This window comes from Scleropages formosus, chromosome 24 (assembly GCF_900964775.1).
Source record: "Scleropages formosus chromosome 24, fSclFor1.1, whole genome shotgun sequence".
NCBI lineage: Eukaryota > Metazoa > Chordata > Actinopteri > Osteoglossiformes > Osteoglossidae > Scleropages > Scleropages formosus.
Window position 1 is genome coordinate 6,423,131 of NC_041829.1, and position 17,201 is coordinate 6,440,331.

The 17,201-nt window shown below is 44.0% G+C and overlaps 1 protein-coding gene across 9 annotated transcripts in view; it reads right to left on the reverse strand.

Moving 5' to 3' along the window:
- frmd4a (FERM domain containing 4A) overlaps positions 1 to 17,201 on the reverse strand; it is a 160,582-nt gene that overhangs the window by 72,364 nt on the left and 71,017 nt on the right. For 3 of the 9 annotated variants that reach the window (XM_029248658.1, XM_029248657.1, XM_029248659.1), the window contains exon 1: positions 8,751 to 8,921. The exons of the other annotated variants lie outside the window; for them this stretch is intronic. In XM_029248658.1, coding sequence (XP_029104491.1) covers positions 8,751 to 8,906 — 156 coding nt within the window. In that variant the 5' untranslated portion in view covers positions 8,907 to 8,921. Of the gene's footprint in view, positions 1 to 8,750; positions 8,922 to 17,201 lie in introns of those variants that run through there. 9 annotated transcript variants of the gene reach the window in all.

Genomic DNA, 17,201 nt, shown 5'->3' on the forward strand with positions numbered 1-17,201 from the left:
CCTACATTCAACAGACAGTTCCCTTTAATTTTACCCATCATTAGACTGTTAGAGGACCCCTCCATTACATTTATCCATTTAGTTGACATTTTTCTCCAAAGAAGCTTACAGTGTCAAGCTGCTTATAATTAGTGATCCATATATACAGTTGGGTAATACTACTGGAACAATTCAGTACCATGCTCAAAGGCACTACAGCTGGAGGTGGGATTCAAACCTGCAACCTTTGTGTATAAAGACAGCAGCTCTGACCACTATGTGACCAGCTGTCCTTGTCTTGTGAGCAGAAAAATTCTCATTTTAAATATTTTATCTAATATTAATTGTTTAATTTAAATTTTTCAATCTTCCCAGTCAACAAATGGAATTGAAAAAAGACACCTGGCTATAAGATTTTATATTTGCTTATAGTAAAGGCAGACCCTGCGCATTAATGCCTCGTGGAAAGACAGTGAATGTGAAAATATTTACATGCATGTCTGAGTGCAGATTTATCCTAGACAATGCTCTTCTGCAGGCATTGTTTCTGGGACATGAGGCTTACTGTGTTTGACTTGGCTGCATCACCACAAGCAGCCCTCCCAGGAATGGCCAGCCGACGCTCTTCAGTGCCTAGCGTGCATGGTAAGAAACTACACTTTTCCGCTCCAGGGAGATTCCCTGGCACACGAATGCTTTGGCACCCAACAACATGCATTCTGTGGAAGTCAGAGCCGAGGATGGGAAAGTATTTCCCCGCATGATTTGCCTGGAAATGTGTTACTGGACTCGGCACCGTTCCCTCGCTGCTCTCTGTACATCACATCACAGGAGACAAACTGTCCAAGCAAACTGTCCGAGCAAATTAAAAGGGGAGAGAAACAGGGCGGCTGATAGTGTAGTGGTTAGAATTGCTGTGTCTGGACCCAAAAGTCAGGCTTGAATATCACCTCCAGCAGTAGTACCCTTGAGCAATGTACCTATCCCAAAAATTGTTCCCATAAAATACCCAGCAGTATAAATGTGTGATTAATTGTAAGTAGAATAGTATTGTAAGTAACTTTGGAGAAAAAGCATCAGGTAAGTATCTCACCAAAGTCAAGTGCAAAACCATGTACTGCGTTCATTATAATGGTTTTTTTTTAAATCTAATATTTGATAAAGGCAACCTGAGCAAGGTTCTTAATCTAATTTGTTTAACAAAGTTGTCCACACAGTGCAAAAAAATTGCAATAATATAGTAAATCTGGAAGGGGGCAGATACTTTTTCAGAGATTTGCAATTCAATCTCTCTTCCTTTGAAGACCCTCGGTCCGCACATGGCTCGGGGCATTTGTCCTGCTTTCCAGAGGGAATTACAAAGGAAAAAATAACATGAATTATTCATTGCATCCAAGAATAGTTTCCCCTCCAAGTGTTATGCATTCAGATGACTAAGTGTTATACAGACATGCTATTTGCTCCAAAATGACTCAGAGGCTCTTCATAAATACATTAAAGGGTGACTGTACAGAATATATAGAAAGATTTATATATTTGCTTTTTTGTTAATCCCCAGAATACACACAAAATTTTGACTCTCGTGTCCTCGAGAAGGAAACGAGGCTACGTCGTATAAATGTTGTTTGCAGACTTCCTTGTTTGGTTAGTCATGCTGAATTATTTATAGCCACGTTGAAAATCTTTTACCTTTGGGTCACAGAAAAAATATACTTCATATTTACTGAAAATAGGTCACAAAGTTTTGGCTTTTAGGAGGAAGAGACTCTTCAGCTACTTCCACCCCCAGAACGGCGGTTGTGACGGTGTTGTGGTTGAGGATCCCGACAAACGACTGTTATGTGGTGCGGTGGTATGAAGATCAAGCTGATTAGCAAAGATCATTCTGTTTCCTCCAGCTCTGCCATCCGAGATGTTTTCGGAGGTCGGCTGATATGGACTGCTGATTTGCTGTCTGTATCTGTCCAGGCACAGCACTCATTCTGCCCAGCATCTCTTCCTTCCCCGTTTGCCACCAAGCACAGTCAGCAGAGTTCACACATGATGAGCAGGAAAGGCCGTGTCCGTCAATGACAGTCACCAGTTTCCTGCCATTTCACAAACTCAGCCAGGATATGCAATAATGGGGGTATTTGTCACGCCCATGCCCACACCTCAGTCGCAAGCACCTGGCCGTAATCAACAGGGTATAAAGAGCACCATTCCGCTGCTCCCCAGTTGCGGAATCTCATTGAGACAATCGTCCCCCACGCTTCTGAATCTTTGCTTTGCTTCTCCTGACCTGCTCCCTATGTCTCCCTTCTTTGACCCCTCTGCACATCTCCACATCCCTGTCTCCTGTCTCCCACGGCCATAAACATTGCCTCGTCCCTTTGACTACGTCTTTGGATCACCCCGGTACCATGTTCACCCCTCAAGTCTGGATCTTCGGCTGCCCTCAACCACAAGAATTACTTTCCCCTCCGAATCTCTAACGAACGATCCCTCTCCTGGGTCCACTCTTCTCGGTTTTGAATCTGCAATTGTTATAGAATTACCTCCTCGAAGCCCCAAGGGATCCTGGGAAATCAGTGGTTAAAACTGACATTGTTAGATGCACATCAGCCAGGGGTTAAGTTGAGGTATTACCATTAGCATCAGGCTCGCACACACACACACACACACACACACACACACACACACACACACACATACACACCACCTACATCTGAATACCATGCCGTAGCCATGCCACCTTAACGCGTACACTCAACTACAATTGAAGAAACACCTAGTTGCCATAACTCCCATAGTTAAGCCCCTGTTGGAAAGTGAGAAGGGACTTGCCCTGGAGTACGAGATTCAGAAGGAGATGTTCTCATTCTTTTCTCCTTGACATCTCATCCAGTTTAAGAGTTCCAGAATAAAGATCAGTGAGTCCAGAAATCCCGAGTCAGTTTTCTTTTGTCTCACAATCCAGCACATTTGTTGCACTCTGTGGTTCCATACAGCTACACTGTCTTTGTATATAATTGTACAGAGCTAAGGGGGACGCAGTGGCGCAGTGGGTTGGACTGGGTCCTGCTCTTGGGTAGGTCTGGGGTTCGAGTCCCGCTTGGGGTGCCTTGTGATGGACTGGCGTCCTGTCCTGGGTGTGTCCCCTCCCCCTCCTGAGTTGCCGGGTTAGGCTCCTGTGACCCTGTATGGGATAAGCGGTTTAGTGTGTGTGTGTATATATATAAATAGAGCTAATGTTTTGCACAGGAAAAGATTGCTCAACGCAAACACGTCTGAATTTGCTGATCATTCAGAATTTATAATATTCACGCCGATCCAATGCTGTGGTCCCCCCTTGGGATCCACACATTCCAAACCTCTTAGTGTGTGACCTATTACACAGAGCTCGGAGCGCATAAAAGCCTTTTTCTGAAGGAACGGCCACACGTCCCGCTCAGAAATCAGCAGTAACAAATCTGAACACTACAGATACTGATTCATTGGAAGTTTCTACTGGTTCACTAAACTGAATCTCGCACCATAACCTTTAAATTCTATTGCTCCACATTTTTAGATACAAATAGTTTGTGTGGATAAATATTAACTTGCACTCTTTCTCTATGGAACTGTTTTTCAGAGTTAATATGTTCCCTGGGGTATTTTTTCATGCTGTTTTTAGTATTCGATCTAACCTGTCCATGAGTTTAAACTGGGGTGCTTTCGGTAATCCATCGGTCTGGAGGCTCAAACCATCACCCTGAGCATCCTTGGGGTCAAACTGAAATATGCCACCGCAGAGGAAGCGCTCTTGGTTTTCACAGCAAATAGTTTGATGTGCCGGAGATCAAAATGGCAGATATCCTTCTGCTTTCTAGCTGGCTAATGCAGAATGTAATTAATCCACTGGGGAAGAGAGACCAGATGACAACTTTGCAGAATTTTGGAGCTTAGTTGGTCATTAAATCTTATTTATATCGTACATCTTATGAAGCCCCTGTGTGCATCATCATTGATGTAACCTGGGGTCACTAGGTGGTTTGGGTCTTTCAACATGACATCCTCACCATGGCAACCCAACCAGGGTTGATCAGACCTCACTGTCAGTGCAGGTAATGCTATCATAAATCCATGGCTCAACTCTCCTGATCTAGCCTTCCAGATAACATCAAGAGTTGTTTCCGTTATGAGCATAACAGAAACACAAACAGAGGAGAAATGTTAAACAAATTTGTCCCAACCATTGAACAAATCAACAACCCACATCCCTGTAAGATCAAGAAACTTTTGCATCCTGTTCTGGGAAAGTAATTTCCCTTGAAAAGGAACTATGCTGGTCCTGTGAAGTGGAGCGGTTAGTAGGATAAACCATGGTAAAGAGGTGAGGGAAGGCAGGAGTCTGGCGTTTGCCTTTCCCAGGCATTAGAAGTTGGAATGTGGGAATTAAGTGCTCAGCACAGCCTGATAGGGCCTGCAGGGAGTTCTGCTCACTTGCCAAAGTCCTGCAAGGGCCTGCTTTTCTTCCCATCTTTCTAGTGATGCACTTCCAGAAAATGTATCAGAGGTGTTTCTAAAAAAAAAAAAAGGAGCCTAATGCAAGCAGCACAGATTTAATGTAAAAAAATGACATCATAAAACAGGGATTTTTCTCCCTTTCTTTGTGATCAATTCATTATGTGAGCGAAAATTGTTAAATTCAAGTGTGCGGGTAACAAAGACAGGACTTTTTTAGTCTTTGGGCCATATCTGAGTCTGTTGAGCTACTACCACAAGGATTAATGATGCTGGCATGCAAGCATACAGAATGTCCAGACAGAGCAGCTGTAGAATGACAAAGCATCCAGGGATACTGTAGCCTCTATGCAGCGGTTCAGCACCCTGCCATGAGGAGGCAACCAGAGGGGTGTTACTGGTCCAACAGGAGGGATGCAGGGCCAACAGGAAGAGCTGACCCCTTTCCTTCTTCTTCACCCTAAAGGCCTTAAAGCAGGATTTCCCGAGAAAGGGGTGGATGAGGAAGGCAAGGAGGAGAAGGGAGAGGCTGTGGAATGAGCTGCACTTGAGATTTTCAAAAGACAGGAATGGCCTGAAGGTGTGAATTTGGCACACACACACACACACACACACACACACACACAAACACTCATCAAAAAGTGTGATCCACTCAGGTGGCTCAACAGGCACGCAACAGTTCTGACTCACACTAAGTGAGGTAACCCTAACTTCTCCAAGCACTATAAAAAGCATGTTAGCACGTTAATCCATGGTAAATTGCATGCTTATTTCTAACCATACTGGCCGAGGTAAGTCATTTATAAGTGTTATTAATTCAACCCTGATTTAATGTGAATCCATTTTCAATATTTTTTCAAATTTATGCTCATTTGTAACCCTTTATGGAACCCTAATCCCTAACCGCTAACCTTGACCTTAACCCACAAAATTCTTTCTTCATTCCTGTTAACATGGTGAACATTCAATGCAATTCCAAATAACAGATGAATGACAGATAGATTTATAGATAGATGCACAGAAGCATCATATTGTCCTTATCAATACACAGCTTCTTGTTTATTTAATTTGGGCTGCATACAATCCAGATGTGTAAACTCTGAGAAAGACAGTAGGGGCCATACCCACAACTTATCAGACAGACATTAAAAAACTGAAAATGGAAACTGAAAATTGAAAATCGAAAATGTTCTCTACATGTGTTGCTTTCAGTTTTCACATTATGGGAAAATGATTATTCGTTCAACGTCATTGGCTGTGACCTGCCCAAACTCTAAGACCACCTCACTTCTGGGATGTGAACAAATGCGGGCAAGATTATCACAGACCCGTCACACCCCATCCATCACACCCTCTAAGCCTTCACTTCCAGGAAGCAATACAAGTCATCAGAGCACAAACAACAAGGTACAAAAATAGCTTTTTCCCTCAGCCAGTACTGCCAATCAACCTCTGAGGTGCACATCATAATCCAAATTATATTCCATCTCCACACTTGAATGGACATCAAGATTCCACTGTTGGCTTCCAGCTCCAAAAGAAACCATTACACTTGCAACATAAGGCATATATATATCCTAAATCAATATATTTATTAAAAGGTCACCAATTACATTACAAGTTGTATTAAGTTTTATTATCTCGACTTCTCCATTTAATTTCTCTTACTAGTAGCATATGTTCATACATACTGCCATACATAACTATTCCATTTGTGTTTTTATTGTACTTTTTCAAGCTTTGTTTTTTTATAGTTAGTCTGTTATTTTAATTTTACTCTCGTGTCAAAATCTTCTGAATGAACACACACCATGTTAAATCTCTTCTATGTTCCAAAATACTTGGCACAATACGGTGTTAGCTATCTTATCTTAAAGGGCACCCAAGGACACACAGCATTCTTCTGGACGCATTCAGGATGCTTCTGGAAAAACAGAGTTGAGCCAGGCAACATTTTTTAAGGTTGTTGAAGAGTGGCCGTGTTGCCTGTAAATTATATGCTTCCCTCCAGCGGCTGGAATTTAATTTGGACAAAGTAATAAAGGAAGCCAGATGTAAAAGCCAGTCCTGGATAGTATAGTTTCCCACCATCCAACAGACGGTCAAGCTGACCTTTCTCCTAAACAGGCTGGGACTCTGAGCTCCCTCTTCCTGTACTGTACACACTCTCAAACCCTGCCCAGCACTGCCCTGTGGGATGTTACCAAGGGTCACCTCCTGTGGTGTGTCTCAGCTCCACTCAAACGACCTTTGACTTCTGAATAAATGTAGCAGCACCTATATACAAAAGTAAAATAAAATAAAATTACTGCAATAGACTGGCGTTCCATCCAGGGTGTACCCTCCATTAGCCTGGCACCCAGTGATCCCAGATTAGGCTCCGGACCACCACGACCCTGATCAGGACATGTGGTTATTGAAAATGGATGGGTGGATGAAAAATAAAGTACACGCACACATTTTCTGAACCGCTTGTCCCATACGGGGAACAGGAGCCTACCCGGCAATGCAGGGCGTAAGGCCGGAGGGGGAGGGGACACACCCAAGATGGGACGCCAGTCCGTCGCAAGGCACCCCAAGCGGGACTTAAACCCCAGACCCACCGGAGAGCAGGACCCGGTCCAACCCACTGCACCACCGGACCCCCTTAAAAATAAAATAAAATAAAATAAAATAAAACAAAATAAAATAAAATAAAAACCCTGTCAAAACAGCCTGAATCCGAAACAAATGCAAAGCTCCATCAGGGTTCAGGTTTTCATCCTGAGATCTGCGGCTGCTCTGCCAGGCTTTGATTCCCTTTTCTGTAACACTTGCTTCAACAGAGAGAGATCCCTCTGTTTATACTGTGCGTTGGAGGCGAGATGCCTGCTTGGATCTCTTGTCAGGCCATAAACAGCGGCCCGTTTGCCTGTTCACAGAAGATCTCAACATTAGTTTCCACTGCCACCTCTGAGCTCAGATCCTTCTCTCCTAAAACACGTTTCATTTCTGCTGCTTTGATATGTCCTGGGCTGCACGTTTCGCACGTGTTTTAACTGCATGGAACGCGGACAGCAGAGTGAATTATATGGAGGACATTATGACAGCTGCGGTGCTCAAATCCTTCCCAAAAACCTTGAGTGCTGCTTTACTCAAAGGTTACCCTCTGTGGGGTGATCATTTAGTCATACTGGTCAGTGTCCCCTTAAAAAGGGGCTCAGCCTGCCTATGGGGGACAATGAATAAAGCAAAGACACATGTGCAAAAACATGATGCCATAAGTACACCTGCTGCCCTCCCGAATTCACAGCAGGACTGTAGTAACCCTGTGCACAGCATGTCACTCGACACTCACACCAGCCTGGGCAGAGTGGGACTCTGGGACGAGGCTCGCTTACACTTGGACCACAGGAGGGCAGCTAGGGGTTTACTGTGACAGAGCTTGGGGCTGGACCTGAAAGTCCATTAACATTCTGGTGGAAAAAATGAATAATGAAAAGTATCTGAAATAGATATACTATAATTATTTCTTTGTAATGATATGTTTTATATGTATTTGGGGGTGTTTTCTGGAGAAAAACTCCAAAAAACAAGGCCATGTAAAATATTACAAAATAGTTTTTTTTTTAATCTATCTATCTATCTATCTATCTATCTATCTATCTATCTATCTATCTATCTATCTATCACAAATTATTGCCATAATAGCAAGGTGATTACATAATAAACTGTTTTTTGCAGTACCATTATATATTCTGTAGTGTATAGTATATATAGTAGTATATTCTACCTATTTATGCCTCATTCCCAATTTTTTTTCTATATAAGTTTTTTGTTTAACTTTTCACTGTAAATAAATAAATAAATGAACTGTGCCCAGAAGTCTGCTGCAAAAGACAAAAAGAAGCCTTTTAGGAGAGGGACGCTTTGCTGTTAAAAAAAAAAAGGCTCTTTGAATCCACCATAGCAACACCAAGATTAAACAAAACACGCAGCATTTCCAGCAAAGCTTCTGCATTTTAAGCCTCTCCACTTTTTTTTCTACCCCAGCTGAACCTGGAAGGAAACAATAAGAAAAATGTTGAAGATGTCCTGAGAGGAGGTGACGGCCCTCCGCCAATCATCAGATGAGAACCCTTCGAGTGGTCCATCCCCAGCTTGAAAACATGCATAACTGAAACATGTGGTATAACTTTAGCAACAGCTGTGGGGCAGAACTCTAACAATCCATTGTTAAACAGCTCATTTAACTCATTCTGCACTCGTCTCCTGATGACTGTCAGCCGCAGCCCTTACAGTCGTACCTGGTACACGGCTCTGGGTATGCATCGCGGTCTGACCATCAGCAGAGCCCTGAGGTTCGCGATCCGCCACCTCCTCAGGGTACTTGAGGTCATGCTCCATAGCAGACCGCGCCCGGAGAAAAACACATCCTCAAAGCTCACAAGAGTGCCCTCCATATCGACCGAGCAGGTGATGTCGACTGCTCCGAACTTTCCACCCTCGCTGTCCTTCCTTTGCCTTTTTCTTAAAAAAATTAAAATATTCCCAGGATAAGCAGGTGGGAGCTCCTCAGGATAAAGGCGGTGCGGCCGGGGGTGGGTTGCATTTGTGGATTTTACACACATCCCACGTCACACCTCACCTACAATCCGCATCATCAAAAAGAGCTTCTCGAGCTTCTTCGTCCCATCCTCTTACAGCAGCACCTGCATCTTGACAGGCAGTGTTGGCGCAGTAAACCTAAAAGAGCCCTCTGCAGATCGCTGACAAACAGTTGTGGGCTTTTTACGACCTTTCTGCTCGTCCGAAGCTACACCGGGTTCCCGCAAGGTCCACCGCGAGGCTGGAAGCAAGAGCGTGGCATTCCGCAGGGTCCAAGGTGAGACAGTCAACCGGAGGTGTCCGCACGGTGCGCCCCGGAGAGGCGATACCCAATCTCCCTTCTTGGCTTTCAAAAGCACAGTGAAAGAGTAGACTTCGCATCTTGAGAGGTTTTACAAGACCTGCCCCCCTCCCCAAACCGTCCACTGGGACCTTGCCCAGACGCTTTAAAAGGGCGACTGCCTCGGTGCCAATGTTCCCAGGCCGCTCTGCAGTTCACTTTTAACTCCTCTTGTTCCAAGACAGTACACCTCGTCCCATGGAGCAGAAAAAGAGAATCTGCATGAAGGGTGACTTCAGCCATGTGGTAGCAGCTAAACACGGGTTCTGACTTTGCATGTCAGCAGCTGACACACCCCTTCCAACACTGAGGACACAAATGCAGGACGGAATTTTCTGGAGGTGGTCGCAAAGAGTAGACGTCGACTCAATGGCACTTAGCAACAGCAACTTTGCATGCAGAGGGAGAGGTGCGTGCCACCTTGTCACCATGGCAACCATGTCACTCCTACATGTGCCAGGGTTCCCCTTACAAAGAGGGGTCCCGTCTAAGAATGGCTCAGCACTCTTTTAAACCTCCCAGGTGTACATACAGCGCGTGTTTGCCTAGCCATGTGACACAGGTCTGAGCATAAATGTCCCCTTGCAGTCATCTTGACGTGGCAATTCGGGGAAAAAAAATCAAAGTAAGTGCTGTTGCTGTGCCTCCAGCTGCATAATAATTATTTCAGTGCAGGAGCATAAAAACGGAGCATTATATAGTGGGCAGTGTTTAGTGTGTGGCAGGGGGACGTCCCCTGTCCTGTTCTTAAAACACAGCAGCCGTCGCTGGGGTCTGCGACAGTCAGTATACAGCACACTGAGGTTTTAAAGAGCTTGTTTTACTTCCTCCTTGTTTGGGGTCGCAAAGAAAGTAATGCTGCATGAGTGAAAATGATAATAATTTTGAAATTAATGTAGTTTCTTAATTCCAAATGTTCTTCTTTCACGCACATTGTCTGAAACCGCTTGCCCCATAGAGGGTCACGGGGAACCGGAGTCCAACCCAGCAACACAGGACACAAGGCTGGAGGGGGAGGGGACACACCCAGGACGGGACACCAGTCATCACAAGGAACCCCAAGCAGGACTCGAACCCCAGACCCACCAGAGAGGAAAACTTGGTCCAACCCGCTGCGCAACCACAGCCCCCCTGTTTTCCTTTCTTTTGTCTTAATTAAAACCCAGTAAAAAGAATAAAACTGAAGCCTTAACCTTTACTTCTGGAAAAAGTAGGCATACACATTTCAGAAATCCATAAATGACCGAAAAACATCAGTATGACATGAAAAAAATTACATAAAAATGAAAACTTTCATAGCTTATATGTTAAATGGCTTATACATGAAAAATTATACATTTCTTTTGTTTGCCAAAGAAATGACAGGAAAAAAAAACAAATTTTTTCCAGGATAGTAGTACTATTTATGTTTAGGGTCAGTCTGACCCCAAGAGAACACAGTTGAAGTTCGACATTTTTTTCCTTTGCTGTTCTGCAGTTTGTGGCGTTTTTTTTTTCTTTCCTAAATCCCATTTTAATCCTGCCATGTGAAAAGTCTGGGGAAATGTAGCGGAAATAATCGCTCTAAATTCTTAATTGGTTCTTTTTCCCGTGCATCGGCTGTTTGAGGAGCACGGGAAGCTGCTGTGCGTGTTTGGAGAACTGAATGTGTTTCCACGTCCTCTGGCGCATTCCAGCGAAGAACGCCTGCAAACCAGCTAACATGTCGGAATAATAATAACTTTCCTGTTATAAAAACCAACAACATATTAATTTGCTGGGAGACACAGCTTCCAGCATTAAGTCTTAAGCAATGCAGCAACTGCAGTAACTACTAGCGCCTCCTGTGGGTGGAATGTGAGTCGGAAGGACTTTCAGCCTGAGGATTATTGGTTCAATTTACAGAAGGTGCCTTGCTGTTGTAGCATTGAGAGAGGGACTCAAGGCAATATTCATCATTTATATTTAGCTGACAACTTTATACCAGGCAGGTTATAATGCACACACACACACACACACACACACACATTGACTGAAACTGCTTGTCCTGAGTGGGGTTGCGGCGAGCAGGAGCCTAACCCGGCAACACAGGGCGCAAGGTTGGAGGGGGAGGAGACACACCCAGGACGGGACGCCAGTCCATCGCAAGGCACCACAAGCAGGACTCAAACCCCAGACCCGCCGGAGAGCGGGACCCGGCCAAAGCCACTGCATCACCGCACCCCCCTCAGGTTATAGTGCTAGGTGCACAAAACTAAGCCATTTACAGATAACAGAGAAATGTAACACACAGTCACACGCCAGGTACACTCTTTTTTATTGAATGCCACAATCTCATCGAAAAAAGTGTGTCTTTATGAGAAAACCCATACAAGTGTGGGGCAAACAGGATAAAACCTACATCTTAACCCGTAGTTTAGGCATTGAAAGGCATTCACACTACCCGCTGCACCGGCTTGCCACTGGTAAAGCTGATGAAATATGCAGATCAGTTATAATTATAAGTTATGGTGAATAGCAGCTTGGTGGAACAATGTTTAAACTGTTTCCCCTTTTTCCAAGCTGTCAGTCCAGTGGCAAATGCTTCATGTACTTTTTAAAGCTTGGAGAGACTCAGCCGTTCACAAGCGAAACTCATCTCTCCTCTGTAGGTCCTTCGTTATTTCCTGCAGTCAGCACAGATCAATGTACCGTGATCTCAATCCACTTTAACACACACAAAGCTGATTAAATGTATCTCAATGGCTGGCAGATTCATTGGGGTGTATTGACACAGAGGTCGCTGTTAAAGACGTGTAGCTCTGAGCTTTAACCCTATACCTAATGAACAAGGCTTCGGGGACCTGCTCGCCCTTGTTAACTGCTAGCGATCAGCTTGTTTAAAAATGTCGGTCTCTGACACCAGAAGACAAAAAAAAAAGAACAACAACCCTGTTGCACTGACCAACCTCTGATTTCTGTAGATTTATTTGCATTGCATTGAAAATCCAAGAAGCTCTGGACTTTGCGGTTTTGGGTTATTCCGTACCCTTCGGAGTCATGTGTCGTACGGGTTGTTGTTTGAACCATCAAGTTTTTCCCCCAGTGGTGAAATGACCTCTTCTGTGTTTGAGTCTGTAAGTGGTTTTGCATCTAATGCTCATGGAATTTGAAGTATTTCTCACAACCCTGAAATTGCAGTGCACCTCAGGAGTCTCTTCCGCTTCAACCGCTTGGTCTCACTTGAGAATGGAGACCTCTGGTATGTGAGGTATTTTAGACTCTGGGGGGGCCACGTCTGAGATCCTCAGTCAGTTGCAAAGCTTTGGTCTATGGTAATGGAAGCCAGGGGATAACAGGATGGGCAAATATTTAGAAATGGAGGCAACGTCAATGCCTTGTGTGCTCATGGGCTAAGAACCACCCTGAACTCTCTAAGCTGGGTTGACATGAAGTTAACATGTTATGCATAAATGAATACATCAATGGACATGTATGGCATTGATATGTGACTCTGTGGTCAAAAAGAACATCTCAGAAGGCCTGGCAGTTTATCAGTGAAGCTCTTCTGAGATATGAATCCGTGGGAATAATTGTGCCTCTTATTTCATATCTCAAGGGAGAAGCGTGTAACGTACCTCAGGGCAGAGCCACAGAGACATTGGCTCCAGTTCTTCTTTATCCCATCACCAGGCTACAGTGCTCGTCTTCCACCATTAAAACATGAGTCATGTTCCCACACCCCCACTGTGACATAAATCTAGCGGCTCCTTTGGCAAAATGAGAACATAATTCATATTCCATGAAAGATCAGTTGCTTGCTTGTTATGCAGCTTTTACTCCTTAAAATTTCCATGTTCCTACGTTGTCAGGAAAGACCCTTACATGGCAGGTTTGACTTGCCTGGAACCCTGTAAGGGCACTCAGACTGCACGCGTGGTTCATGGAGAACTATGTTGCTGAAGATAAAGCCTTTGAATTCCAACCTTAACCATCTAGTTGAGACCCTAAAATTCCCACAATGCCGCGGTAATCCAGCCTCCTCCGGAGTCGGCTTTTGAACCGACGCATCGTGGGACGTGGGTGTAAATGGGTCAGGCGTAACAGAGTGGCGCTCCGCATCGATATCAGCCGCCGCTCTGAGCAAATGCAATTTACGTCCATCCATGTCGCGTTGCCGCATCTTTCATCACATCTTGACGTATGCGACGAGCAGGGAGGGCAGAAGAGAGACAGATCACCGGCGCAAGCGCGGCTCTTACGATAAAAATATGGCCTATTAATTATGAATGAGGCCAGCGGATTCTCATCTGCGGGCAACCGATATCATAGACTCCCTGCCAAGATTGCTTTAGGTCACACCAAATAGAGGCTGCGAGTCGATATCAATCACTATCCTTGAAAGGCTTCATATTTCAGGTGTGTGGGAAAAGGATCAATAGAAATTAATAATGATATTTAACAGCCCATAGGGAGCACTGGTTAACAAGAAGCCCTGTGTTAGGGGATCTGAGAGGCACTGTGCTATCACTTACATTGGGAGCCTTTTCTGTTTTCTACTGACCCATTTTACATACGAGCTAATTATATGTCCCGTGTTCTTTTAAGATAAATATAGATGAGGATTAAGGTTTAAAAGCTGGGAGCCCACATCTGTGCCGAGGAGGAACAAAGGGAGTAAATGTAGTTGGAAAGGAGAAGAAGGACAGGGACAGGGGACACGCTCCAGGTCGCGAGGCGGGGGCATCAGCACGCAGCCCATGAATGAAGCCCTCGGGCTCCTGTCAGGGTCGGGTGACTAATCCTGAGTCAGATTTCTGAAATGAGCCTGTTTCTATCCCACCAGGCCCTGAAATGGACCATTCAGTCCCCTCATCCCTTCATAAATGCCTTGAATGTTTAGGGATGTCCAGGGGTCTCCGTTTCCTGTTTCTGGGTGTAGACCACCCCATCCCCCCGTATGCCCCTCGTGTTCCATGGTTTCGTTTCTGGGAACAGAGAGATGGATCCAATTAAAACTTTAAAAAGTTTAGCTTTGGGTCATATGTGTCAGAGGAAAAATATGTTTCAAAGACCCCTCCCACAGAAGAAGTTTTGGATCCCTCTTGGCCATGTCGGCAACGGGGTCTTCTGAGAGCCCCTTGAAAGCCCATGAAAGGCAGCTAGGGGGTAAAAAATGAGCTTTTTACAATAATTGTCTTCTCACACTCTGTGGGGGGGAAAGAGTCTCCCATTTCATCACAAACATTATTTCCACATGGGGTCCTCCACCCCCACACACACCTGACCTCTTACACCATACTGGTCCCATTTCAAAGCATCTGCTCCAGGCCAACAAGGACTCCAGTGAAGTGGAAAACAAAACACCTAAACAGTAAGGTACAACTGCTTTGCATGTATAGGGATAGGAGTATAAAGTTATAAACCTCAATAAATGAATCGTTTCAGCGTAAAAGACGCAGCATCACTACTATTTTAACAGCAGTACAGAGTACATCACAACAAAGGCGCATTATTTCCATAGGGAAATAAGCATAACAGAAATAAATCTGTGATCCCTCCTTTTATTACTCGTGTGTTCTGGCTCAGCAACTATAAATAGTGTCCAGGCTTTCGTGGAATTCTTTGAAGTGAAATAGAGACAAAACTGTGATAGTGCGGTTCTGGATCTGGATCTGGATTGGAATGACCTCCCCCTCTCACTCAGAACTGCTGAATCTCTGACCACATTTAAAAAGGAGCTTAAAACTCACCTCTTCCAGATACACTTTGTCCATCATCTCTTAAGTTCATGTAAGATGTAAATGTTCATGCACTATAACTTTAAGATCATGCCCAGATAAACCTTTACACGGCTACTCATGTAATGTAATGTAAATGTGAATATGTATCTTAAAAAAAAAAAAAAATTACTAGGAACGTGATTTGGAATTGTGGATAATTGGATAAAGTTTTATGCAGCTACTCTTGTGATGAACATTGGTAAATATGGTGGAAAGAAACAAACTAACTGCACTTAATCACATGTCTGCGTCTAAGTCTCTCTTTATCCTAATGTAATGTACACATAGTATTTTCTATGAGATGTACGTCTCTTTGGAGAAAAGCGTCTGCTAGATGAACAAATGTAAATGGATCAGACTAGTTGTGTTGAGATCTGATTACTTCATGGTGACATACACCCTACACTTTACAGACACAAACACACTGTCTGAAACTGCTTGTCCCAAGTGGGGTCGCGGAGATCCGGAGCCTAACCCAGCAACACAGGGTGCAAGGCCAGAGGGGGAGGGGACACACCCAGGACGGGACGCCAGTCCGTCACAAGACACCCCAAGCAGGACTCGAACTGCAGACCTGCCAGAGAACAGAACCCAGCCAAGCCCGCTACGCCACCGCGCCCCGCTCCCCTACACTTTAGTATAAGGCAAAAAAATCATGCCTTTTCATAGAAGACTACAGTTTTTAGGTACTATGTTTTGTTCAAAGACACAGACCAAGTGCATTATGGGAAATATAGTTGTCATACCTTCTGACCTGACTCCCATCTGAGTCCTGTGTGCTCAGTTTTGCAGCAAAGGAGCATCACTGGTCATTTGTGGCAATTCAACACAGCACAAAATTACAGCTAGCCAAAGAGTCTCCTTTAGAGTAATCTTGCTGAAAAAGTAACTCTGTCTAAATCATCAGATTCACATCCCTGAAGTACAAAAATGGTTACGAAAAATACAGTATTTACTGATATTACTTTAATGATGAAAGGTTGGGGTTTGGCCCAAATTATTCTGCTGAAAGTTCTCCACCCTGACCACGGCTTTAATTGGAGATGCCGTAATGTTCAACTTTTACAGGACTCAATTAGTACTTCTACTTTAGAGAAAGATGATGGCAATTAGAGCGATGCTAACCAAAAGCCCTAGTTAGACCATCTCATTTCAATTTGATTTTGCACAGCGGGGGCTCTGCGTGAAACCTCTGACTGATTGTGCACTTCTAGGGAAACCATGGCTTCGTTTTCTTTTATTATTAAATGAAAAACTATTTCTTTCTCATTTTCCCTGATATAATTGTTGCCCCTTTTCTTTGTCATGGTTTGCAGGGAGCAACTAGATAAGGAACTGTGACTGAGGGAAGAAATAATAAAGTCACAGTTAATCTTTTCAGATTCTGTAACATGCCTCCTAGACCACTTTCCCCTACAATCTGCAGTGAGCTTCACGGCCTTATAAACAATTTAGCGCGAACAATCATTCCTAGGAGAGTAAGATGAACAATCCCACTTCTCCTTGTCCCAGGTTAATGATGCAGAACATGTTCATCTGTGTTAAATGCATTAACGTTGCCTGGAAAGGGTTCTGTTCTCCTAATATATGTTGCGTAATTAACCACTGTAGGAGATATATTCCTGACAAGCACGGGATTTGCCCGATGAATCTTTAAGTTGAGGATATAAACGTCTAATATGGTCTAGGGAGTCTAGGGAAGTGCTACAAAACCTGGAAAGGGTTTGGAACCAGTACTGAAATGTCTAAATGAAACACTTATATATTGGAAAGAGAAATGAGAACATGGGGAGAAAGCATTGGAATGGTTACTTCATGTCTTGTACTCAGAGGAGCCAGGTTCGAATCCTACTTATACTGTAGTATCCTTGATCAAGGTTCTTGCCCTGAACTGGTCCAGTAAACATTATCCAACTGTATGAATGGGTAAATAATTCCAATAAGGTTGACATTTAGGGAAAAGTGTTAACTAAACGAAAGGGGTCCTGTCTCCCAAATGGAGCTTGTTTTCAAGAAGACACCTATTGCAAACCTCCGAAATGATTTATGAAGGGAGACGAGGAGCTAAA